The sequence below is a fragment of the Thalassophryne amazonica genome, chromosome 16 (assembly GCF_902500255.1).
Source record: "Thalassophryne amazonica chromosome 16, fThaAma1.1, whole genome shotgun sequence".
Classification (NCBI taxonomy): Eukaryota; Metazoa; Chordata; class Actinopteri; order Batrachoidiformes; family Batrachoididae; genus Thalassophryne; species Thalassophryne amazonica.
Window position 1 is genome coordinate 83,042,354 of NC_047118.1, and position 27,197 is coordinate 83,069,550.

Sequence of the window (27,197 nt, forward strand, 5' to 3'; positions counted from 1 at the left end):
TTACAATGGGGTACTCAGGTCAAAGCAGTTTCAGTCTTTCATCGTGGGATTTGAGGTTGGATGGATTGTTGCAGGGTGCTGCTGTTTATAGGATGGCACACTGGAGCATGTTCTTAAAGTACAATCTGACAAGAGCTCGCTCCATATTTGAAAATCGATTATCGAACCTGGTGCCATGTCTGTATTTTGAATATTGAATATGTAACCGGTGCCAACTTCACACTGTTATATTAGGGGGTGGTGGCAGTGCCCCCCTTAATCTAATTACTGTTTTTTTTTTTTCTGGAACTGTTGAGTCCTTGTACCACACGAGGGCCTGTGAGTCTGTTCCTGCCTCCAAACTGCTCTCCTCATTTCGAGCTGTTGCCAAATTCCCACCTCCTCCTCCTCCTCCTCCTCTCTGCCTGCCAACAGCTCCTCTCGGGCGGCGTAGCGGAGCATTCGCACCCCGCTGTCGGCGTTTAGCGGACGGAGCTCGGTGCTTGAGGCGGGGGGGGAGGAGGAGGTGAGCGATGCCCGTGAACCCGTGCTCCCGCAGGCCGGCGGCCCGGCGCTCCGCGTCCGCGCTGCTGCTCGTCGCTTTGGCCCTCCTGCTGCTCCAGACGCTCATCGTGTGGAACTTCAGCAGCCTGGACTCCGCCGGAGGAGACGCAGGCGCACGGAGCCGGGAGAAGAGAGGAGCCCGAACCGGCGGGCTGGACAAAGCCGCCGCCGAGCCCCCGAGGCGGGCGGCGCAGAAGAAGAGCGTCCCGCCGGCGGCGCGCGGGAAGGCGGCCTCTCGCCACCAGCTGCAGGCGGTAGGTTCGAATCCCGTCTGCCTTCACTGGCAGGCAACAGCGTGACATGTTTTAACACGTGTGAGTGAAAACGAGCGTTTTGTTCCCGTGGGGAAGATGCTGCTGAGCATCCGACCGACCGCACACCAAACTTCATTTATAAATCAGCTCATTTAACACAAAACGCTCCGCGCTCAGGTCTCAACTGCGTTTTATATCTATGTGTGTTTAACGAGCTTATTAAAGCCTCATTAAATAAACCCTTATTTAACAACGTGCTTCATCCAGAAACGAGCACAACCAATAAATAATTTCGTATTTCTCCGAATAAATACGCGTTTTATGTAAAATATCGGCGCCGAACCGAAGAATGACATTAGGTTTTTTTTTTTCGAAAATTATCTGAGCTGAAACGTTTCTTATCGAACAAACAAAACACCTGTAATGATCAGATTTGTTAAAGAAGTCTGGCATGACGCTTCGTAGTAATAACGACAAACAATAACAATAATAATGATTATTTTGCAGTTATTGAGTGAGGACTGTCGTATTTTAGTTACAACCATATTTCTTTCAAATTCACTGATATTTCTCACATTAAAATATAAACATAAGAAGCCTGCAATTAATTAGTTCATTAAATGCTGATTTAAAGTGGCAGCAGTTGAAGTTTTTGCTAAAATAAACATGGAAAAAAATTTTGCTAAATCAAATAAAATGTTGTTAAGAGTCTTTTTTTATAGTTAAAGACCTGTTAGGTACTTGTAATATTCTTTATTTTGTATATTGTGGCTTTCTCATTCAGTGAAATTGATCATCTTTTTGCCATGGGTCATTTTCTTGGTAAATGATTTTGTTCCTTCCTTTCCTCCAACTGATCTAAGTTTTGTGACTTCATCTCCATCTCTTCTCATCCATCATCCGCAACAAACACTTTTTTCCTTCTGCATTAACCTGTCTGTTAATTGATTGCTTGTTTACTTACAGACAGAAAATGAGGAAAAAAGCACATTAATTATGTGGTTGAAGCATGGGCGGCACCAGGTGGGCGCTACAGCTCCCCCTGGATTTGTCATAGCACCCCAAGAACATAATTCCTCCTTTATTATTTTAATTTAATTACATTCTATGTTTTTAAGGCCGTGTCTACACTGAAACTATTTTTTTTCCCAATCTTTTTCAAAAAGTGTTCCATTCAAGAAATTTCTCTGTTCTCACAGATCCACTGAAACTGCATGAAAATACTGTAGTACATATGCCAGGCCTGTATGTGGCGCTGTAATGCTTCAACAAACAAATGGAGAAGAAGATGTGGAGCTAATCAATGTAGCAACAAATGCTAAAACTTTACAAGGCGGTACACTTATTAAATAAAGTCTTTTAATGTGACCTGTTGCCAGAAGTCATCATCACAGATTAAAACTGTTCTGCACATCACACCGTTGTTTTGGAAGATGACATCTGGAAATGGGTTAATTTGTTATGATGGAAGTTACTTGTTAAGGGCTTTTAAAGGGTTTTTAAAGAAGCCCCTCAACGTTTGTCTGCTCTGGGTGAGTTTCTCAGACTGAGCTGGAGGACGCCAGCATTTTGTCCCACCACCAAGAAGAAGAAAAAAAAAATAATATGCTAAATTACACAGTAAAATTACACTGTTAACAACATGTTACAAAGGCAGGGTGATGACATCATCCTTTCAGTTTTCCACAGTAAGACACTTCTGGCATTTTCAGATTTATAAATCTGAAAATGGAGTGGAATATTTCTCTAATCACATAAATGTGATTAGAGAAATATTCCACTCTTAAAAGAAAATAAACATTCATCAACAGAACTGATTGTTTTACACAAAATGAGTGTAACATGACGTTCAATGGCATCACGTTCAACAATGTCATGATAATAATAATAATAATAAATTTCATTTATAATGCACCTTTCATTAATTAAAAACTCAAAGTGCTACAGGAAAAAATAAAACCAAGGATAAATAAGAGAATAAAAACACAAATCTTAAGATAAAAACAGTCAGCAGAAAATAGAATAGAAAAGATTCTATTTAAAATAGAATAAAAAGACTAAGATGCAACAGATTCAAATGATTGAGACCTGTGATAGGCCTGTCTAAACAGGTATGTGTTGAGGCTTTTTTAAAAGCTTCCACAGTTTGTGGAGCCCTCAGATGGTCAGGGAGGGAGTTCCAGATATGAGGAGCAGCAGAACAGAAGGCCCTGTCTCCCACGATGTGAAGCTTGGTGCGAGGGGGCAGAGAAGATTAGTGTTGTATGAACAGAGGGAACAGGAGGATGTGTCTTTGAGGTATGTGGGGGCATTGCCATGGATGCATTGGTGGGTGATGAGACCAATCTTAAAATGGATTCTGTAGGTGATGGGGATCCATTGAAGGTTATGGAATATAGGTGTAATGTGCTCCTGTTTGTATATTCTCATCAGAATTCTAGCTGCACTGTTTTGAATGTATTGGAGCCTTTGAAGGTTTTTTTTTTTTCAGAGATCCAAAAGAGCAAGGAGTTACAGTAGTCAAGTCTAGAGGAGACAAAGGCATGGAAGAGTTTTTCCAGCATCAATGATGACGTCGTACTGTAGTGAGTGTAGTTTCAAGTTGCTGAAATGGTTCAGTTTTTGCTGCCTAAATATCCATGAGTGGAATTGGAAAGAAGGGAAGTCTATGTCACCTAAAGAACTACCAGAGGAACAGCAGTGGGCACAGGCAAACCAGTGACCCAGTGTCACTCCTGACAGTGGTGGGCACAGTTCTGCTAACAGATAATTATCAAAGATAATGTTTTCATCATCGGATTAGCTTTTCAGATAACTTTGAAAACCATCATCGGACCAATTCTGATAAGATATAGACTACTAACGTCTTTGCAGATATTAACTTTTTGTAGTAGATACACAATTCTATTCTCTAAAAACAGAGAAGAGCTGGTTCTAGAAGAAACCACTCTATCCTCTACAGCCAAAGGAGAGCTGGTCATAGAAAAGAAAAAAAAAACTCATTTTTTTTCACCCCATACTAATACACTGGCAATAGCACCCGAATCATCCAGATGCATATATTTTTAACTTATGGTTCAAATTTTAACCAAACTAATTTCGGACAAGTTATTTAAATTAACATCATGTCTGAAGTTTTGAAAGTGAAAATATCAGATATATGTTTTAGTTTTAAAGTAATACACTCATTTTGAAGGTTTTAGTTTGAACATGGTATGCGCGCAGTGCATTATGGGTATTCACGACAGAAGAAATGCATTTGAGAAACTCTGATCAGACTCCACAGGGACAAACGCATTAAACTCTTTGTATATTGTGCTTGTGAATATAATAATATAATAATATATTCTCTGGGTTTATAGACATTGTTATTGTGTTTGTTTTATGCAAAAATGCTGAAAGTCTGTTTTAATTATGATTCAGGCCGTGTGATATAACCGGCGTCAAAATGCATAGAACACTGCCATCTACTGGCGACCAGTTATATCACAGTGTTGTCGACCGCAGGATTTTAAAATTATCTGTAGGCTTCCAAAACCTGAGAGACCCCACACGTGGAAATTAAAAAACAAAATCATAGATCTGACAGGTTTAGTTGTACAGTGTGTGGTGTCAGCCACACGGTAAAAACAACACACAAACAAATTTCACACACGAACATTCCCAGGTCAAACACCTCGCTTTCTGATTGGCTGCATGTCACATTTAGCTCCTCACGTCCTTCTTAACACACCACACACAGCAGGAATATCTGATAAGATTACATTTAGCGTCATCACGATTCTTGGGGCGTCCTTAACCTCTTAAACCCTAGAGTCCCCAAATTTGGGGACCTGCCCTGTTTTGGAACATTTGAACACTCATAACTAACCAATGCTGACAACAACATATACTTATTATACATCAAAATGTCAAGTGAAGTCTCCTCTACAAAAGTATCCACTTCAATCACATATCAACTAACCACAGCTGAAACGCCAAGCAAATAAAGACATAAATCGGAATTAATTTTTTGGGAAAAAACCTCATTTACTCCTACAAAGTATTATTTACTTTCAATTCTTTTGCATCCACATCCCCTAGGACCTGTCTTTTAACTGATCCAAACTTTTGCATTATTGACCTTGTACAAGTTGAGAAATAAATCATAATGTATGGGTATGTGAGTTTGGTGAAATAGGCTCTAGGGCTTAAAGGGTTAAGATTGTCGGAAGGGGAAGATCGGGTCCAATATCGGCCTAATTATCTTGCCATGTGAACCAGTCTTGATGTTATGATGCCTCACGGAGCGTCTGATTGATCTGTTATGACACCGCACTGAACATGTTTTCACTATTATTTGATTTCTTTGTGCGACTGACATTGTTATTCAAGCATTCAAAAGGCGATTCCTATCGCCACACAACTCCAGCAACTACACACAAGAAAGTGTTTTGACAGTTCTTGTTATTGAAAGAAACTTTGTCTCCCAAACCGGATAGAGTTGTGATGTCATCATGCATGCGCTTGGGCGCTGTCTAGCGGGATCTTGAAAATTTCTTTCTTTTTTTTATACAAATGAGAAAAATTACATATTTTACAAAAGCGCATTTATTTGTAAACACCAACACGTTACACTGATTCACTTGTGTTGGTTTTTACATAGAATGAATGAATCAACCAATCAGCGGAGGATTAGTTTACCCATAATCCCTTTGGTGTGTTAATGTTCAAATCTTCAGAATTAGTGCATTATTGTAAAATTAACAGATATGTGTTATATGTCACTTTGTACATTTTAAGAGTTTACATTAATGTAGTTATTCTATCCGGAATAATTTTATTTATAAAGCAAAACCATAATTCAAACCTTTCCATTTCAAGACCTCTCCCTCATCGCTGGACCCCTGTATCCTGTCAGGATAAATGATAATTTTCTACAGCAGGGGGCAGAGCGCACAAAGACAGAACTGCTGTCTCATTGGGTGTTTGGGTTTGGGATTGTGATCGCCTTTGGTTCTATTAGAACCTTTGGCGGTGTTTTTTAGTAGCTGAGAGCGTATGGGAGGTAAAATTGAAAGTTATTGGTTGTTTGTAGCTTCCGATAAGTTTTCACGCAGTTTATCGGTTTAGCGTTAAAAAAGATAACTTTTCAGTTAGCTAATTACCAGTTATCAAAGCTAACTTTTTGGTTAGCTGTGCCCACCACTGACTCCTGGCAATTACTTAATGAATTTAATTCACAGAACATTGTGTGTGTGTGTGTACTATTTTACTTTGTGAGATCCATCTGTTCTCTGGTGTTAAAGCACAGAACATACTGTAAATGTAGTGTGTGTGTGTGTGTGTGTGTGTGTGTGTGTGTGTGTGTGTGTGTGTGTGTGTGCGCGCGCGCGCATGTATTACAGGATCCATTTTTACATCCTTTCATTATTCCGGTGCTCTGTGATCTTCGGTCTGAGTTTGTTGATGGTGATGCGTCCTGACAGTTATTGGCTTTTAGGAGCGCACAGAGCGCTGCCAACATCGGTTTATATGACACGGGTTTGTGTGATCACACAGTCAGGCATCCAGAGAAAAGGAAAAGTGGATGAAGTGAGTCAAAAAATGCAGTGAAGAAGGTTGATGCTCAGAGTGCAGCAGTATCTTCTCCGGGTCTCGACACGGGACTGTAGTGTCACAGCTGCTGATCCTTCTCGATGGAAGAAGAACGCCTCCTTAGGGTCCCTCTAAGTAACAGCCTATTTGACTCAAGGTCATTCCAGTGGTATGCAAGGATCCTTCAGAGAGACCTTGTAACAAATACAACTGTCCTCCTCTGGAGTTGCTGCTTAGTGTCCGGGTTAAACAAGCAGATCCACTGCAAAGCCCAGGAAGTCACTGAAACTTTGGATCTTATTGCTGATCCAGGATAGTCATAAGGCCAGAGATTCAGGATCCTGTCTCAGCTTCTCGAGAGCTGCAGCCAGGAAAGTGATTGACTCAACAAGATTGCAGTGTCATCTGCATAATCACGGTTAGTAAAGTTTTCCACACCAATACAGTCACTGGAGATCATGATGTTTCCGTCACAGAGTCCGGGAGGACCTCACAGACCCTGCCTCTTCCCACAGGCCAACTGTGATGTCCAATAAGCTACAGAGGAGTCCACAGAAGGATTTTACAAAGAACACTTTCACCGACCCGGACTCACACTTTGTGAAAATGGACATATGCTGTGAAGACGTGCTGTCGAGCATCATGTTTACATCTTACAGCATGAACGATGGACCACGGTAACAGTCAAAGGTGTGGCTTCACTTTAGAAGACAAACCAATGACAAGACAACATGTATGTCGGAAGCTAACTAGCTTCAAATAATGCTGCACATCAAATCTAACCAGATACAGCATAACATTGATCTGTAAAATACCGTACTGTGTTTGAATCTCGCATTCACAGACCTCAACTGTCTCATTTGGTAGTGCTAGTAGCTCCTCCCTAGCATCTACAGTAGGTTCGGGGTCAGCTCACCAAGACACCCCAATCTTGATTGCAATAAGAACGCTGTCCAAAGAAAACACTTTACACATTTGAAGGAGCTGCTCAGCCAATTCTCCCAAACACATATACAAAAAAATCGACCCAGAATGCATAGCTTTATCAACATCCGTTTTTGTACCCCAGTCAACCAAATTGCCGGTCCCATTGTTTAGAGTGCTTGACATCTACATTTTATTTTTATACGTACATAAATGTTCTACATTGATCTATATCTGTTATTTAAGGTTTTTTTTCTAGATCACACATTTTTGTGTGTATCTTGTAAATACAAATAACAGTACATGCTGTTTGTGAATGTTCACAAAATGCTTAAAATATTTAAGATATACTATTAAGATGTATATGGGCAGCATGGTGGATTAGTGGTTAGTACTGTTGTTTCACAGCAAGAATGTCATGGGATTGATTCCCACCTCTGGCCTTTCTGTGTGGAGTTTGCATGTTCTCCCCGTGTTTGTGTAGGTTTCCTCCGGGTGCTTCGGTTTCCTCCCACATGCAGGTTGGGTGAATTGGAAACTTCATAATTGTCCAGGTGTTGGGAAAGTGTCGTGACACGGACCCACAACAGGGGGCGTAATGAACGGACAATGGATAAGCCAAAAAGTAACAATTTAATGTTGTGAAGCGCACAACGAAGTACAGACAATAACAATAGTGCGGAATGTCAATCATACACAAGGTGGCGTGTGGCAGGCTCGAAGATAGAAGACGTCTGGTGATAGAAGAGCCGGAACCCACACAGCTTCCACCACCAACGGATCTGAAGAACACCGGAGCCGCCAAGCCCTGCGCCCCAGGTGGCCACCGTCTTCAGCAGTCAGACCCGGTACTGCTGGCAGAGAACAGAAACAGTTTGATGAGTGTGAGTACGCACACTCAGTAATCCCACAGTCTGTGTTCAGTTAGGAGGGAGCACCTCCACCTCCAATCACACACTCGTACAGCTCCTGTGAAACCACTTATCTGGTTTGGGGTGTGAGGCGAAGTCGTCGCAGTCCACACCAAACGCCAATACTACAGATAAGGACACCGTCACAGGAAAATGGCTGCAACTGAGATCAGACTATTACACAAGGTTTAGTTCAGCAGAGAAAATTACCTGTATGGTAGATGGGTTGAATGAGTGACAGCTGGTGCTGATGAAGAGCGACAGCTGTCACTCCCATTGGCTCCGGCGCCCTCTCGTGGTTGAAGGCCGCACTCCAAGCAGGGCGCCATCTGGTGGTGGTGGGCCAGCAGTACCTCCTCTTCAGCGGCCCACACAACAGGACCCCCCCCTCAACGGGCGCCTGCTGGCGCCCGACCAGGCTTGTCCGGGTGCCGCCAGTAGAAGTCGGCCAGGAGGGCCGGGTCCAGGATGAAGCTCCTCTTCACCCAGGAGCGTTCTTCGGGTCCATACCCCTCCCAGTCCACCAGATACTGGAACCCCCGGCCCTTCCGACGGACGTCCAGGAGCCGGTGCACGGTCCAAGCCGGCTCCCCGTCGATGATCCGGGCAGGAGGCGGCGCCGGTCCGGGGGTACAGAGGGGTGAAGTATGGTGAGGTTTGATGCACGACACATGGAAGACAGGATGGATCCGCAGTGAAGCCGGCAGCTTCAGCTTCACCGCGGCAGGACTGAGGACTTTGAGGATTGTAAATGGTCCGATGAAGCGGTCCTTCAGTTTCTGAGACTCGACCTGGAGTGGTATGTCCTTGGTTGAAAGCCACACCTCCTGCCCGGGCTGGTATGCAGGGGCCGGGGAACGCCGGCGGTCTGCATGGGCCTTGGCCCTCGTCCGGGCCTTCAACAGGGCAGAACGGGCGGTCCGCCACACCCGGCGGCACCTCCTGAGGTGGGCCTGGACCGAGGGCACACCGACCTCTCCCTCCACAAGTGGAAACAATGGGGGCTGGAACCCCAAACACACCTCAGACGGGGAGAGGCCAGTGGCAGATGACACTTGGCTGTTGTGGGCGTACTCGATCCAGGCCAGATGGGTGCTCCAGGCCGTCGGGTGCGCGGAGGTAACGCAACGGAGGGCCTGCTCCAGCTCCTGGTTGGCCCGCTCTGCCTGTCCATTGGTCTGCGGGTGATACCCGGACGAGAGGCTCACAGTGGCCCCCAGTTCCCTGCAGAAACTCCTCCAGACCTGAGAGGAGAACTGAGGGCCACGGTCTGAGACGATGTCCGCTGGTATCCCATGCAGACGCACGACGTGGTGGACCAGGAGGTCTGCAGTCTCCTGGGCCGTGGGGAGCTTCGGGAGGGCCACGAAGTGGGCCGCCTTGGAGAACCGGTCCACTATCGTGAGAATGGTGGTGTTGCCCTGGGACGGCGGGAGGCCCGTGACAAAGTCCAGGCCGATGTGGGACCAGGGGCGGTGAGGCACCGGTAGGGGCTGGAGGAGTCCTGAGGTCCTCTTGTGGTCAGCCTTGCCCCTGGCACAGGTGGTACAGGCCTGGACGTAGTCCCGGACGTCGGCCTCCATAGACGCCCACCAGAAGCGCTGCTGGACTACCGCCATGGTCCTGCGCACCCCGGGATGACAGGAGAGCTTGGAACCATGGCAGAAGTCCAAAACGGCAGCTCTGGCCTCCGGTGGGACGTATAGTTTGTTCTTTGGGCCGGTCCCCGGGTCCGGGTTCCGTGTCAGGGCCTCCCGGATGGTCTTCTCCACGTCCCAGGTGAGGGCGGCCACGACAGTGGACTCGGGGATGATGGTCTCTGTGGGGTCTGACAACTCGGCCTTGGCCTCCTCTTCATGCACCCGGGACAGGGCATCCGATCGTTGGTTCTTGGTCCCGGGGCGGTATGTAATCCGGAAGTCAAAGCACCCGAAGAACAGTGACCAGCGGGCTTGCCTGGGGTTCAACCGCTTGGCGGTCCGGATGTACTCCAGGTTCCGATGGTCCGTGAAAACCGTGAAGGGCACCGTCGCTCCCTCCAACAGGTGTCTCCACTCTTCAAGAGCCTCCTTCACCGCCAGGAGTTCCCGATTGCCGACGTCATAATTCCTCTCAGCCGGGGTCAACCTGCGGGAAAAATAGGCACAAGGGTGGAGGACCTTATCGGACTCCCCGCTCTGGGACAGCACGGCTCCTATCCCTGAGTCAGAGGCATCCACCTCCACTGTGAACTGGCGAGTGGGATCAGGCTGCACCAGAACTGGTGCAGATGAAAACCGGCGCTTCAACTCCCTAAACGCGGCTTCGCACCGATCCGACCAGGTGAAGGGGACCTTAGTGGAGGTCAGGGCTGTCGGGGCTAACTACCTGACTGCAGCCCTTAATGAACCTCCTGTAGAAATTCGCAAAGCCGAGGAACTGTTGCAGTTTCCTACGGTTTGTTGGTTGGGGCCAATCTCTCACCGCCGCAACCTTGGCCGGATCAGGGGCGACGGAGTTAGAGGAGATTATGAACCCCAGGAAGGACAAAGAAGAGCGGTGTAACTCGCACTTCTCGCCCTTCACAAACAGCCGGTTCTCCAACAACCGCTGTAGGACCTGACGTACATGCTTGACATGGGTCTCAGGATCCGGAGAAAAGATGAGTATATTGTCTAGATATACGAAGACAAACCGATGCAGGAAGTCCAGCAAGACGTCATTAACCAACCTTTGGAACGTCGCGGGCGCATTGGTGAGGCCGAACGGCATGACCAGGTACTCAAAGTGACCTAACGGGGTGTTAAATGCCGTCTTCCACTCGTCTCCCTCCCGGATCCGAACCAGGTGATAAGCATTCCTAAGATCCAATTTTGTAAAAATTTGGGCTCCATGCAAGGGCGTAAACACTGAATCCAACAGAGGTAACGGGTATCGGTTGCGAACCGTGATCTCGTTCAGCCCTCTGTAATCAATGCATGGACAGAGTCCGCCGTCCTTCTTGCCCACAAAAAAGAAACCATCACCCATCGGGGAGAAGGCGTTCCGGATCAACCCGGCAGCTAACGAGTCCCGGATGTAGGTCTCCATTGATTCTCGTTCCGGACGTGAGAGGTTGTACAGCCTGCTGGACGGGTACTCAGCACCCGGTATCAAATCAATGGCACAATCGTACGGACGGTGTGGGGGCAGCATGAGTGCCAGATCCTTGCTGAAGACGTCAGCAAGGTCATGGTACTCAGCTGGCACCGCCGCCAGATTGGGGGGGACTAAAACCTCCTCCTTTAGCTGTCACACCGGGTGGAACCGAGGATCCTAAACACTCCCGGTGGCAGGTTTCGCTCCACTGAACCACACCCCCAGACGGCCAATCAATCCGGGGATTGAACACCCATGGAAAAGCCAAAATCACTCGGGAGGTAGAAGGTGTTACATAAAACACAATCTCCTCCCTGTGATTCCCAGATACAACCAAAGTTACGGGCTGTGTCTGGTGTGTGATTAGTGGAAGAAGGGTGCCATCTAGTGCCCGCACCGACAATGGTGACGGTAAGGCCACTAGAGGGAGCCCAACCTCCTTTGCCCATCTGCTGTCCAGCAGATTCCCCTCCGACCCCGTGTCCACCAGTGCTAGGGCGTGAAGGGTTAGATCCCCACTCAGGATCATGACTGGGATACGTGCAGATTTTCAGGGTTTCCCCGCGTGGGTATTGTGACCCACCCTTAGCCCAGTCTCTAAGGACGAGTGCTGCTGTTTTGACCATTTGGGGCACTCTCTCTGTATGTGCTCGGTTGAGCTGCAGAGAAAACACTCTCCACGGATCAGCCTCCTTTGTCTCTGATCTGATCGTTTTTTGGCCCTGCTCGTTTTCCTAGCAACGTCAGCAGGGGGAGCTGTCGTCACGTGGAGAGCCCTGGCTGTGGAGCGTGGGGAAGTCGGCTCCCTTTCGGACCCGGGAGGAAGAGGGACGGCTTGTGCCTGACCACGCCCTTCGTCTCGCTCCCGTCGGTGTTCTGTTAATCGGTTGTCTAACCGTATAACCAGGTCGATAAGCCCGTCCAAATCCCGCGGCTCGTCCTTCGCCACCAGGTGCAGCACGCTTGAAGCGGTCTCGCCTCTATGAGGGTGGTCGAACACCTGTCGGAACTCCCTCACAAACTCAGCGTAAATCGTTAGGAGCCGTGAATTCTGCTCCCAGAGCGCCGTAGCCCAGGCGCGTGCCTCTCCTCGAAGCAGATTTATAACGTAAGCCACCCGGCTAGCGTCTGACGCGTACATGACGGGACGCTGTGAAAAGACGAGCGAGCACTGCATCAAGAAGTCCGCGCACGTCTCCACACAGCCTCCGTACGGCTGCGCCCTGAGCCTGAGCTTCCACCTGGGCGGTGAGAGCCTCCATCCTTCGATTAAGAATAATGCTCTGCTCGGTTACTAAGTCCAACCGAGCAGTAAAGGCAGTTAAGATGTGCTGCAGCTCACCTAACACGCCTCCTGCTGGCGCCTGTGCACCTCGCTCTTCCATTGGCTGTTCAAGCGCTGGTTGACGCCCCTCGGGATCCATGACGCTGGCCGAGAAATCCTGTTGGGAAAGTGTTGTGACATGGACCCACAACAGGGTAAGCCAAAAAGTAACAATTTAATGTTGTGAAGCGCACAACGAAGTACAGACAATAACAATAGTGCGGAATGTCAATCATACACAAGGTGGCGTGTGGCAGGCTCGAAGATAGAAGACGTCTGGTGATAGAAGAGCCGGAACCCACACAGCTTCCACCACCAACGGATCTGAAGAACACCGGAGCCGCCAAACCCTGCGCCCCAGGTGGCCACCGTCTTCAGCAGTCAGACCCGGTACTGCTGGCAGAGAACAGAAACAGTTTGATGAGTGTGAGTACGTACACTCAGTAATCACACAGTCTGTGTTCAGTTAGGAGGGAGCACCTCCACCTCCAATCACACACTCGTACAGCTCCTGTGAAACCACTTATCTGGTTTGGGGTGTGAGGCGAAGTCGTCGCAGTCCACACCAAACGCCAATACCGCAGATAAGGACACCGTCACAGTAAAACGGCTGCAACTGAGATCAGACTATCAATCAATCAATTTTATTTATATAGCGCCAAATCACAACAAACAGTTGCCCCAAGGCATTTTATATTGTAAGGCAAGGCCATACAATAATTACGTAAAAACCCCAATGGTCAAAACGACCCCCTGTGAGCAAGCATTTGGCGACAGTGGGAAGGAAAACCTCCCTTTTAAGACATGCTGTGGAGGGGAGCAGAGATCAATCACTAATGATTAAATGCAGAGTGGTGCATACAGAGCAAAAAGAGAAAGAAACACTCAGTGCATCATGGGAACCCCCCAGCTGTCTAAGTCTATAGCAGCATAACTAAGGGATGGTTCAGGGTCACCTGATCCAGCCCTAACTATAAGCTTTAGCAAAAAGGAAAGTTTTAAGCCTAATCTTAAAAGTAGAGAGGGTGTCTGTCTCCCTGATCCGAATTGGTAGCTGGTTCCACAGGAGAGGAGCCTGAAACTATTACACAAGGTTTAGTTCAGCAGAGAAAATTACCTGTATGGTAGATGGGTTGAATGAGTGACAGCTGGTGCTGATGAAGAGCGACAGCTGTCACTCCCATTGGCTCCGGCGCCCTCTCGTGCTTGAAGCCCGCACTCCAAGCAGGGCCCCATCTGGTGGTGGTGGGCCAGCAGTACCTCCTCTTCAGCGGCCCACACAACACCAGGTCTCCATTGCAAAAGAGATCTCAATGGGACTATCCTGGTTAATTTAATACTAGCATGTTGCCCACGGGGATCCACAGGCTCTAGATTGGGTGGTGTTTATAAAATTGGTAGCTGACATTTTTCAAGGGTATTAATAAATCATGCAAAATTTCTGTAATGATGTAGACTGGTGTGTGAGTCCATAATGTAATTATTAACATCCATTGTTCACTGTTGTTATGTAATATCCATAATTTCTCCAAACATTTTAGTCCTATCAAAGGTCCATTTTCGAGGCATTCATCCTTGACCCAAAATGCATAAACATACCAAACAGCAAATGCCAGCTCTCCCCAGTTTTTCCGCATTTGAAGGTACACACATACATTTAATATATAAATGCATGTGCAATATATAAATATATATATTTTAATATATAGATGATTTACTGCCCCCTGCTGGAATGGCTTGAGTCCAGAATGTAATTATCAACATCCATTGTTCACTATTGTTAGCTAATATCCCCAATTTCTCCAAAAATATTAGTCCTATCAACTTTCCATTTTCGCAGCGTTCATCCTTGACCCAAAATACATAAAACATACCAAATGGCAAATGTCAGCTCTCCCCAGTTTCTCCGTGATCGAAGCCGTACACACACAAACACTCATACGCATACACAGAGGCCAATTAGCTATTAATGCGAGGTCTGTTAGAAAAGTATCCGACCTTTTTATTTTTTCAAAAACTATATGGATTTGAATCATGTGCGCTTGCATCAGCCAAGCTTGAACCTTCGTGCACATGCGTGAGTTTTTTCACACCTGTCGGTTTCGTCATTCGCCTGTGGGCAGGCTTTGAGTGACCACTGGTCCACCCCCCTCGTCGGATTTTCATTTTCAGGGAAATGGCTGAGCGATTGGAGCAGCGCTGAATCAAATTTTTCCAGAAACTGTGAGAGACAGCCAGGTGGAAACCATTTGGAAGATTCACACGGCTTTCAGTGAGGATACTCTGGGCGTCACACAGATTAAGGAGCATTACAACCGGATTAAAGACGGCCCACAGCAGCGGAGGGCACACCACGCTCCTTGCGGCCATCGACAGGCTGAAACGACCAGATCATTTCCAAAGTGAACGCTGTGTTGATCCGGGACGTCGTCTGACTACCAGAGAAATTGCAGAAGAGGTGGACATCAGCACTTTTGCGGAACATTCCACTGTTACAGGAGATTTTGTAATGAAAGACGTGTGGAGGAATTCGCGCATTCGGACGGAGCTGCAATGGCGCACAACAAAAAGCACGTCCGTGTTGGAAGTCTCACAGGACAAGTTGTGACATGCCCAGCTGTTACACAATTTCTCGGATACTCACTGAAAAGCCACCGAAAGCCCTCTAAATCTTCCGAATGGTTTCCAACACAGACGTGCTTTTTGTTGTGCGCTATTGCGGCTCCGTCCCAACGCACGAATTCCTCCACACGTCTTTCATTACAAAATCTCCTGTAACAGTGGAATGTGCCGCAAAAGTGCTGATGTCCACCTCTTCTGCAATTTCTCTGGTAGTCAGACAACATCCCGGATCAACACAGCGTTCACTTTGGAAATGATCTGGTCATTTCAGCCTGTCAATGGCCGCTCGGAGCGCGGCGCGGCCTCCGCCGCTGTGTGCCGTCTTTAATCTGGTTGTAATGGTCCTTAATCTGTGTGACACCCAGAGTATCCTCACCGAAAGCCATCTGAATCTTCCGAATGGTTTCCACCTGGCTGTCTCTCACAGTTTCTGGAAAAATTTGATTCAGCGCTGCTCCAATCGCTCAGCCATTTCCCTGACAATGAAAATCCGACGAGGGGGGTGAGCCGATGCTCACTCAAAGCCTGCCCACAGGCGAATGACGCAACCGACAGGCGTGAAAAAACTCACGCATGCGCACGAAGGTTCAAGCTTGGCTGATGCAATCACACGTGATTCAAATCCATATAGTTTTTGAAAAAAGTAAAAAGGTCAGATACTTTTCTAACAGACCTCGTATATAGATTTTTAGTGATCTAAACATTTGACCTCTTTTTAAAAATGATTTCAGGTCAGAAATTAGGAGTCAATAAGAATCTGAATTGATAATCAGAATTGATCAAATTTGCTTGATTGCCAAGGTGACAAATAACCTTGAATATTTTCAGAATGTGTGAAAATGCCCCTTAAAATGGAATGCCTGGGGTGAGCATGCCTTTTAAAACAATCAGAAAGGTGAAAGTCTGTGACGTAGACGTTCAAAAAACTAGGCTGCACTGCAAGTGGCTGGCACTGAATCTGTCAAGAGTGATGCTTGCAAGTACTTTAAATTGACACAAAGAGCAGTAATGTAGTAATCCTGTTTTAAGAATTTAGTAAATTGCGTTTTCCTTCCTAAAAACAAACAATAAGGCATTTCTTGTATCCATTTGGGATGGTACATGTGTCCAAGATGGAAGCAAATACTGCATGATGTGCACTTAAAGCAGCATCTGCATCTGGATGGAGTTCAGCTTGGATTCCACATATCATGACAGGTTTTCCTGATTTCAGCTCTTTCACCCCTTTATAATCTCAAGAATCAGTGGTTCACTCAGGTACAGGAACCCTGGCACTAGAAAAGTCCCTTGTCCTGGCAGGAGGTTCAGTCTTATACAACAGTTCAAGGGAGATGCCCAGTGGGTCAGTACTTTCAGAGTCATCCCTTCAGAACTTGCCATCTCTTCCCATGACTTCGAGGTTTCATTCATTCATGTTCTGACTATTATCTGGGTCAGTAACAGTCTCACACTTTCCCATCCTTGGCCAATTCCTCTGACTCTTCCTGGGGGATCCCGAGGCATTCCCAAACCAGCTGGGAGATATCAAAATCACAATAGCTTTTATTTGCCAAGTATCCACAGAATACAAGGAATTCAACTTCAGTTTGCTCTGCACTCTCTCTGTATGGCATGTAGTATAAATATACACTAAACACTGAATAATTCACAGTAATAAAATGTGCAGATGAAATGTGCAACAAAATAAAATGTGCAATATGGCGTGATGTTCAAAAATCTTGTGCTGTGAGATTCGAGTGGCACTGTAACACCTCGTTGTTTAAAAATAATAAACTACTAATAGGACATCGGCCTATCTTTTTTCCTCAGTGGGAAAAGAAAGGCATTCACACCTTTGGTGATATTTTTAATACTACTGGTCTGCCGTCTTTTCAGGATCTTTCAAGTTGATATGAGCTCCCTGGTACCTCTTTCTTCTTTTTTCTTCAACTTTGGACAGCATTTAAAGCTTATGGGGTACCTTGGGATAGACCGTTGTAGTAACACCCATTTCATATTTTTTTATGATAAGGATACATCAAGGGGTTTTGTCACTCAGATCTATTATCAATTACTTGAGTCCTCTTATACCAATCTTCCACTGGACTCTGTTTGGAGAAGGGATGTCCCAGAGCTTCACCCTGAGTTTGACTGGGATTTGGTTTGGTATTATATACAGCTCTCCTCACATAATCCACATCACCAACAAATTCATTTCAATTTTGCTCATAGAACTTATCTGACCCCCAGAAGGTTGCACATGATGGGTCTTTTACCAGATTCTTGCTGTACCTTATGTCCACTTGGTGTGCCTGGTACATTTATTCATATGTTCTGGGGTTGTCTGCCTGTAGCATCTTTCTGGAAGAAGTTCTCCGGCCAGTTATCTGATATATTCGGTTTGACTGTACGTCTAGCTATACCTGATTTAGTGTTAAATGACTTATCCAAAATGTCTGCCCCTCTACATAAAAAGAAACTTATTCTGGCTTGGCTTACAGTGACTAAAAAACTGGTTGCCTCAAGATGGAAATGCTCAGATAAACTCTGTCTGACCAATTGGTTTCTCATATTCCTTGATGTCATCTACCTAGAGGTGTCCACTGCCCGTGTGATTGGTGTGATGGAGTCTAAGATTGCTTTATGGTTGTTAGCAGTTGAGCAATTGAAAGAGTGAGTATAGATCAGTCACTGGTCCTGGGGTGGGTGGGTTGGGTTATGGGGTGTGTGTTTATTGCAAGGTAATATTTGATTTTTTTGAAGGGGGGGGGTGTTTTGTTTTATTTTATTAATGTATATATTCTAACAATTGATACATACATAATTACCATTGGCTATTGTAATAGATTTGACTCATTACAATGTTTTTCCTCTCTGCCTCAAATATAATATAATTTAATAAAATAGTTGATCAAAAAAAAAAAAGATTCCACTTGGGCTTCTGTACAAAATGGTATTCGCCCAGAACAATACATTCAGTTTTGGTAACATTCAGTTCATGACAGTTCATGACTTGACACACAATCATTAGCGCAATCAATTAGTGTTTGAAGGCCCAGCACAGTGAGACTGCACACCAGCAGGTCATCGGCATAACAAAACACCACCAATGCGTATTCCTCCTGCAGTACAAGACACTATATCCACGAGGTCTTTATAAAAACGGTTAAACAAAAAAGGTGAGGTTAATCCACCTTGCCTCGTACCTCTCTCAATACTGATAGGTCCTGATAAGTGCTCACTCCACTTACCCCGTACGCTAATCGACTTATACCAAGATACCATCATAGTCCAGCAGCAATCCGGATTGACGCCCATGGCCTTGCAAAAAAGCATCTCATGCGGCACAGCATCAAATGCGCCCTGGGTGCCGAGGGAGCAAGCATACACCGGTGATCCTCTAGACTTGTAGTACGTCACCACGTCGTTCGCCAACACTTCCGCCATGTTGATGCTGTGTCCACCAGTGAAACCAAACTGAAGATCACGGAACTGATAATGTCTGGAGATATCCAAGATGTGTAGCTCCAGAACCTTCTAGAGAGCGGACGACACAGTGACGAGTCGGTAGTTAGCCGGGTCTGACGGGTCAAGCGTCAGTTTCTTCAGGAGTGGGATCAGCAATCCATGGCAGATCTCATCTGGAACGATATGAAACTGGACACATAATGTCAGCATAGCACCAAGGAGGAGTTCAGTGTTCATAGCAATTTGACAAGCATTCTCGTACGGTTTCTTGGCAGCCTAATAGCAGGAATATACCTGTCCGTCATGGGGCCCATCGCACGACTTCCAGAGCCGAAACCAAAACTGCTGCCTGTCTCTGGTGATGGTGCAATCGCGGTTCCACTAGCCCTTGGCCTTAAACTTGCCATGATGACGAGGCTGCTTCCCGGAGGTGTTGGTGCAAATATCATGGATGAGGCAGCACAGTCCACCACACGCGGAGTTGACGGTGGCCTGAGCGCCATGAAGTGACGTCACACGGGAAACGTCCATCAGCGGTACACGGCTGGCCAGGTCTGTGATGTGATGCTGGTAAATATATAAAATATATAAAATATATTAAATATAAATATATAAAATATATTTACCATATAAATATATAAACAGACTGCTTCACTTTAAATACATAATAAGTCCATTTCAGGCGATCAGCGCGGACCCTTTCTCTTAAAAGGCTTTATTGTACTCGGCGTGTGGCTTTGTAAACTTGTAGCATTACCTGCTACATCGATTAGCACTTACATTAGTTATGGGCATGCTCTGTGGTCTTCTTCTCTGTTTTTTGTGGGAGCATTACAGTGCCACCTACAGGCCTGGTGTATGTACTACAGCTTTAAACGAAGCTTTCAGGCAAAGAATTTGCCTCTAACATTTTTTGTAATCAAATTATTCGAATTACTCGATTAATCGTTTCAGCCCTACACGCACACACTTATTTTTACACACCCACAAACAGAGACGAATGCACTACACTTCTCACTCATGGTAACGGCAACATGACAATTAACTAAACTGACTAAACCAGTTGAACTACAAAAACAATAAATCAATAACACTAACAACACTATTAAACTAACATGAACCACAAGTTCGGAAGTGGTGCTCGTCTACCTGTGCGACACTGTGCAGCCTGCTGAGACGTATGTTCTGAGTGCTGGGTGTTGTTGTTGTTGTCAGTTGTGTGTTATTGCTGTGGACTTCTATGCCTGTATCTGTTATCGAGGACTAAGCGGAGTTACGCGGAAACATGAAGGGAGCTTACATCGGGATCTTCGTTGCTCTCTGGACTCTGTTATGTCGGAGCATTAGCGGCTACTAAGATGGCGGAGACGTGAGTGCTGGTAGGATTATCTACAGTCGGGAACTCTTGTTGTCTCTCCGTCTGCCAGAAGCGGGTTCGGAGTCCTTGCGTCCTCCTGGCTTGCCGGGTGGGTTTTTCGACACTGCAGAAAGTGGATTGGTACTGAGGAAACGCCGGAGAAGAAGGGGGAGGAGGGGTGGCGTCCAGCGCCGGCTGAGAAGAATCAGACTTGACGACAGAGGCCGGCTCCCACCTCTCCCAATAGTCCTTCTTTCCAATGTTCAGTCTATCAGGAATAAGATGGATGAACTCGAGATCTATGCAAAGTGGAAACATGAGTTTAGAGAGACTTGCCTCCTTGCGTTCACTGAAACATGGCTGGGAGAACGAGACATGAATGAGGATTTCTACTTAACCGGGTTTGGACTCCCCATTCGTCTGGACCGCTCTTCTTTCATTACAAATAAGTCTAAAGGAGGTGGGGTCTGTTTTTATATTAATGAGAGATACTGTAAAACTGTTGTGGTGCGAGAGAAAATATGCACCTCAGATATTGAGCTTTTGAGTATCTCACTTCGCCCCTTATACCTGCCGAGGGAATTTCCTCAGTTGTTTTTTTCCCTGGTTTATATTCACCCGAGAGCTGATGTCACGGCAGCTTGCCAGCTGATCGAGGATGTGAATAATAAACTAACTGCAATTTCCCCTGATGCTCCTAAATTTATTTTGGGGGATTTTAACCACTGCCGATTAGACAGAGTACTGAGGACATACGAGCAGTATGTTACTTGTTCAACAACTATGGGGAATTCTGTTGTTGACCAGTGCTATGGCTCAGTAGCCAAAGCTTATAGGTCCATCAGTATGCCCCCTCTCGGAGCGGACTATAAAGACTGTGAGGTGTTGGTCCGAAGACTGCATCGACAAACTGAAGGCTTGCTTCGAATGGACTGCGTGGGAGGTTTTCTATGATACATGCTCTGATCTGAATGAACTGACACAGACTGTTTCCTCTTATATATCCTTCTGTGTGGATATCAACATTCCTCAGAAGAATATTATTAGCTATGCCAATAATAAACCGTGGGTCACCAAAAATTTAAAGAGTGTTTTAAATAAGAAGAAAAAAATTTTTTATATAGGAGATAATGTGGAAAAGAAAGAAATTAACAAGGAGGTTAGGAACGAAATCCGTAAAGCTAAAAGAGCTTACAAAGACAAGGTAGAACATATGTACAGTAGTGGTGATCTGCGGGCAGCCTGGATAGGCATTAAATCTATGGCTTCAGTTACTAATGTCCAACAGGATAATAATAGAGCGCCAATTAAAGTAGAGGGGAGCTACGATGAGGATCTGCCAAATGCATTTAACTGTTTCTATTCTAGGTTTGAGAACTATGAGGTTGCAGATAAACTCCCCCTTGAGAGCACTTCCTCTGCTACTGACGATGGTATAATCATTAGCGAGGATAGTGTGAAAAGACTTCTGAAGAAGGTTAATGTAAGGAAGTCTTGTGGTCCAGATGGAATTTGTGGACGTACACTGAGGTATTGTGGTGAGCAACTCAGTAGTGTCCTCCTCTATATCTTTCAGAGGTCACTTAGTTGCGGCCGAGTGCCAGATTTATGGAAATCATCACTTAGAATTCCTGTCCCGAAAAAGTCATTTCCTAAACAGTTTAATGATTTTAGACCTGTGGCACTTACATCACTGTGTATGAAGGTCTTTGAGAAAATTATGAAGAATATGATAATGTCAAATATGAAAGGGAATATTGATCCACTTCAATTTGCATATCAGGTGGGTAAAGGAGTAGAAGATGCTAAGCTTTTTATTCTCAACTGTCTTTACAGACATTTGGAAAAGCCTCGAGCTCATGCTCGGCTTTTATTTGCTGATTTCTCTTCAGCTTTTAACTTGATGCAGCCTAGCCTTTTAATTAAGAGGTTAAAGTGTGATTTTAAATTGCCTCACCAGATAGTTGAATGGTTGGCGGACTTTTTAACGAATAGGAGACAGAGAGTTTTGGTAAATGGACGCGTTTCAGACTCCTTAGTTTTGTCCACAGGCTCACCACAGGGCTGTGTTCTTTCCCCCTTGCTTTTCATCTTATATACAGATGAATGCAGAAGTGTCAGGCAACGCAGCTATTTAGTTAAGTTCTCTGATGATACTGCTTTGCTGTCCCTTCTTCAGGGAGAGGAGTCAGGACATGGGGAGGCCCTTGCTGATTTTGTTTCATGGTGCGATACAAATCACTTGGAGTTAAATGTATCTAAAACGGAGCTTATAATTGATTTTAGACGTAACAAAGGGTTTGCTATAGACAGCATTATTCATGGGAAAGCTGTAGAAAAAGTTCCTGCATATAAATATCTGGGCACTTTTTTTGATGAGAAGTTGAGATTCGACGTAAATACGGCAGACATTGTGAAGCAAGGGCAACAGAGAGTGTACCTCCTTCGCAAATTGAAGTCCTTCTCTGTCAGTTCTGTTATTATGGGTCGTTTTTATCAGTCCTTTATTGAAAGTCTTTTATGTTTTTCTTTCATCTGCTGGTTTTCTAGCCTGGCACTGAAAGATAAAAGTAGCTTGCATAGTATCACAAAGACATGTTCAAAGATCATTGGAGTGGAAACCAGAGACCTAGCTAGGTTTTGTGAACAGCAAATGGTGAGAAAGGCAAATTGTATTTTGTCTTCTCCCGGACATGTGCTGGCAGGTGAATTTTCTTTGTTGCCTTCGGGCCGTCGTTATGTTTCACCTGTCTGCAGGACGAATCGGTTGTTAAAATCTTTTATTCCTTCTGCTATCCGTCTTTTAAATTCCCTGTAAGGTGTGGATGTATGGGTATGTGGATGTAGTATGTTGCACATTTTATGTGGATGTAGTATGTTTTTTTTTTTGTTTTTTTTTGTGATGTGCCGGTATGCAGGCTGCTGAAATTAATTGCCCCTGGTGGGATGAATAAAGTTGTCTAAGTCTAAATAACATTTAAAACCCCAAACCCAAACTCCCATGGTGCATTGCAGCAGCACAACATCCATTGTTCACTGTTATTAGTTATTTTCACTAATTTCTCCAAAAATATTTCTCATCAACTTTCCGTATTTGTAGCATTCATCCTTGACCCCCCCAAAAAACATAAGCATACCAAATAGCAAATGTCAGCTCTCCCCAGTTTCTCCGTGATCAAAACCATGCACACACACGCATAGATTTTTGTCTTTTCTGCATTTTGCTGCAAGCAGGTGCTTTTAGTTTGACACACCCACAAACAGAGATGGTGGTGGAACACAGCAAAAGCACTACTTTTCAGTCATGTTAACAGCAGCATGACACTTAACTAAACTGACTAAACCAATTGAACTACAAAAACACAATGAATCAATTACACTAACAACACTGAAACTAACATGAACCACAATAACAACATTTCATCATCATCATCATCATCATATCATCTCCATGGCTTTGACTTTATCTTTCCACCCGTTTGCTGCTATGGCTCTGACATTCACCCATGAGTGCCACCTAGCTGTTCACCTTTCATCTTCAACCATCCTCCTCCATGTTGTCCTCTTCTCTCTTCTGGCCTTCACTCTAAGGCTGTGACGCAATGTTCTGCTCTGTCTTTCCTCATTATATAACCAATCCAGTTACATCTTTGATCTCATCACTCGTTCTATTCACTCCTGTGTTTTCCTGAATTTGTTGGTGGGAGATGGTCTGAAGCCACCTTATTCTTAGAATCCTCTTCATGCACTTGTATTGGAAATTATCTAGCTTTACTTAGCGTATGCGGTATGTCCTTGGTCGTTCCGCCTTATTTTTCCAGCAGTGTGCCTAAGTAGTAAGTACACAAACTCTTCCACCTCATCTACCTGCTCACCATTTATCTCTATTTGTTGCTTATTTCAGTGGTTAGTGAGTGAAATATAATCTGGTTCAGCAGGAGAACAATTTACTGTTTTCTTAACGGTCACCACCTTGTTTTACCTTAAAATCTAGGATTCGATTGCACAAGCGCTTCTATAAAAAGGCAGATGGTGAATTTTCAGTTAGATTTTTATTTTTATTTTTTAATTTAATCCCTGTTTCTCATAGACCAATGTAGTTGCCGGGCGCTGCAAAGTGAAGCTGTTACTGTGTGAAAGTGACTAGAAGGTTGCTTCTGTGACAAAACACACAGAATATTCACGAAGCAATGCATTCTGGGCCCATTTTGCCTGTATGTGATAAGCAGAATTCTAACCCATTCTGTGACTATGATGCACTCATTGAAAGGGTATCTGACATCACTGGAAGGAGGCGGTCCAACACAGTAACTGTCCTCTTTATGTCGCCCATTGGACCGCCCAGCCCAGAAATATCTCTCTACAAACATCAGGCCACTTCCTGGTCTGTGGACCTCAGAGTGCTGCAGCGCGGAACCAACAAAGACGTACCGGCAGTTAGATGCTTCATATACAGAGAAGCATTTCTTGTCTCCATGTGTGAAGTCAGTTTACTGAGAAACTGAGACATGTTGGTGACCTTTCAGTGTGTGTGTGTGTGTGTATGTGTGTGTGTCCTCGAGCCCTATGACATACTGTAGCTTTGTGTGTATAGACTGTTGATGTTTGTTTACTGTGGCACCACAGTTAAACAAATCTCACATTCCTCACATCTCTGAGGAGTTACGCACAAACACAGACTGTGAATCAGAACTGATTCTCCTGCTGGCGGGAATTTTCCAAAAGTACCATTAAAAAAAAAATCCAGGTTTGACTTAGCCAACATGAAAAATGTGAAGTGAGGATGCACTGACCGGGCTAAATCAGGCTGAGGAGTCGGGGACATGAGGTCAAACCATAAACAATGCAAATAATCCGGATTAAAACACACTCACGGTTTTGTTTAGCAGACCAGGAGGATGGTCGCAGTGTTATGGATGCTGACATGAATAATACATATGCTGTGTACTTCAGATCCCCTGAGAAACCAAAGACATTTAGTTGTCATCTTAGCTCACTGGTTAGTATCCAAGTCTCACAATAGTACAGGAAGACGGGCAGAAACAGGACTTTAGAGATTTGGACCTTTGTTCTCTTGCACAGATATCACCATTTCCAAACTGTCCTCAGGACTCTGTAAGCTCTTCACAGGCATCTCTCGCTTACAAAGGTCGAGGACACAGAGACATGAATGTCACTGCCAAGAGAAGTCAATGATACAGATACACTTGTCCAGGAAGTCATTAAAAGCCTTAATCTTAGTCCCAATCCAAGGCAGTCACAAACCCGATTCCTCATTCAGCCTCTCGGGTGCTGTGATCAGGGTATCCGCTTATTCTGCATAATATCATCATTAATATCCATCCATCCCTATTCTAAACTTGCTTATTCCACTTAAGAATCACGAGGGGTTGAAGCCCATCCCAGCAGTAATTGGGGAAAAGGCGGGCTCCACCCTGGACAGGACGCCCGTCTGTTACAGGGCCACATACAGTACAGACAGATGAACACTCACATCTATAGCCAGTTTAGAGTCACCAGTTCATCTAAGCTGCATGTTTTTGGAAGTGGGAGGAAGCTGGAGCCCCCGGAGAGAACCCACGGGAACACATGGAGAACATGAAACGTTAGCACCTCCTCATTAACCTGCATGTGTGGCATTCCCTGTTTACCAGGATCCTCTACATGTATGATTTTAATCTCAATGAATCCCTGGGGGAGAAGGGGGGTGTCAAATGTATGAATTTATAATTTCAGAGAACATTCAAGCATGTTTTTAATTATAAATTTGCCAATTTAATATCAGAGAATATCTGAGGGTTTGTTTATTTATTTATTTTGCTCAAAATTTTACACGCTTAATTCTGTAAATCCTTATGGCTAACTGTACATAATATGGCTACATCCAAATACTCATGCTAGCTGACAATCTAGTATGCAAAATGCAAATGGATGGCACTACGCTATCCCATGAGGCTGCTGGAGCTTTGTAACTGAAGGAGAAGAAATTCCCAGGAAAATTCAAACACAGTGGACATACACGAAATGACTTTGTACAATATACATTTATGAAGTTTAGAAATCATTTAAAACAGTCTGTGGTTGCAAAACAGAAGTTTTTGCGAGATATGTCGTGACGCACATATGTGTCGTGTAAACATCTGGGTCAGATGAGAGGTTAGATGTTGGGGTTTTTGTCGTGGTTATGGTGTTTATCCTTGTGTTGAACATTGTTACCTGTCATGTCCGCATCCGTGTCACCTGTTGTTTTACTGTCTGTCCGTGCTGAGGTGATCATACGTCGTGTCTGTGTCCATGTTTGTTTCCTTGCTGTGTAGGTGTGTGTGCATGTGTGTCTACATGTGGGTGTATACGTGCGATCCTCTCTGTGTCTCTTTGTTCTTTGGCTGTGTGCAGTTGCCATGGTTATGGCTGACAGCTGTGTGCACCGGTTTTCAGTTCATCTGTGTCTGTGGGCCCCGGCCCTCGTGTTTCGGGTTCATTTGTTTGCTCTGTTATGAGTTAGCTCGTTCATGGTTGTTTCATGTTTGAGTTATTTATCTATGATCTTGTTAGACCTTGCAGTCCTTGCACCTTTTGTTATGATTTGTCATGTCATGATTTGGCTTTATTTTCCACTCACCTCGGGTTGTCCGTTTCACTCTCTCAGGTTCACTTAATTTCCCATAATTTGTCCCGATCTTTCCATTTGCTTTCTTGTCACACCTGTTGTCAATTAGTTCCGTTTGTTTTTGAGCCACACCTGTGTCATGGTTCAGTGCTAGTCGATTATGTTTTCCTGTGTTGTCAGTCACTCGTCTCCAGCTCGTCCATCCAGCCTCTACTCTGCTTGTCTGCACCCGTTTGTCTTCTGTTAGTATGTGTTCTTCTCGCTGTCAGTTTTTTGACAGTTGCCTTTTGTTTTCTCACCATTTGTTGGTCACCAAGAATCTTGTTGTATTTTGGATTTTGTCACTTTGGATTTTCAAGTCACTTTTATTATAGGATCTGGGAATTTATGGATTTTGTCTCTTTGGATTTTTCAAGTCACCTTTGTTATCACTGCCACATTTGGGAATTAAACACCTTGGTTCTTGCACCTAACCTCCTGTGTCCGGCTGTCTGCATCCTGGGATCTTATC

At 45.0% G+C, this 27,197-nt stretch overlaps 1 protein-coding gene across 1 annotated transcript in view; it reads left to right on the forward strand.

Moving 5' to 3' along the window:
• The first annotated feature begins 239 nt into the window (after positions 1 to 239).
• LOC117527360 (xylosyltransferase 1-like) overlaps positions 240 to 27,197 on the forward strand; it is a 178,520-nt gene continuing 151,562 nt past the window's right edge. The window contains exon 1 of the mRNA XM_034189670.1: positions 240 to 797. Coding sequence (XP_034045561.1) covers positions 513 to 797 — 285 coding nt within the window. The 5' untranslated portion in view covers positions 240 to 512. The remainder of the gene's footprint in view (positions 798 to 27,197) is intronic.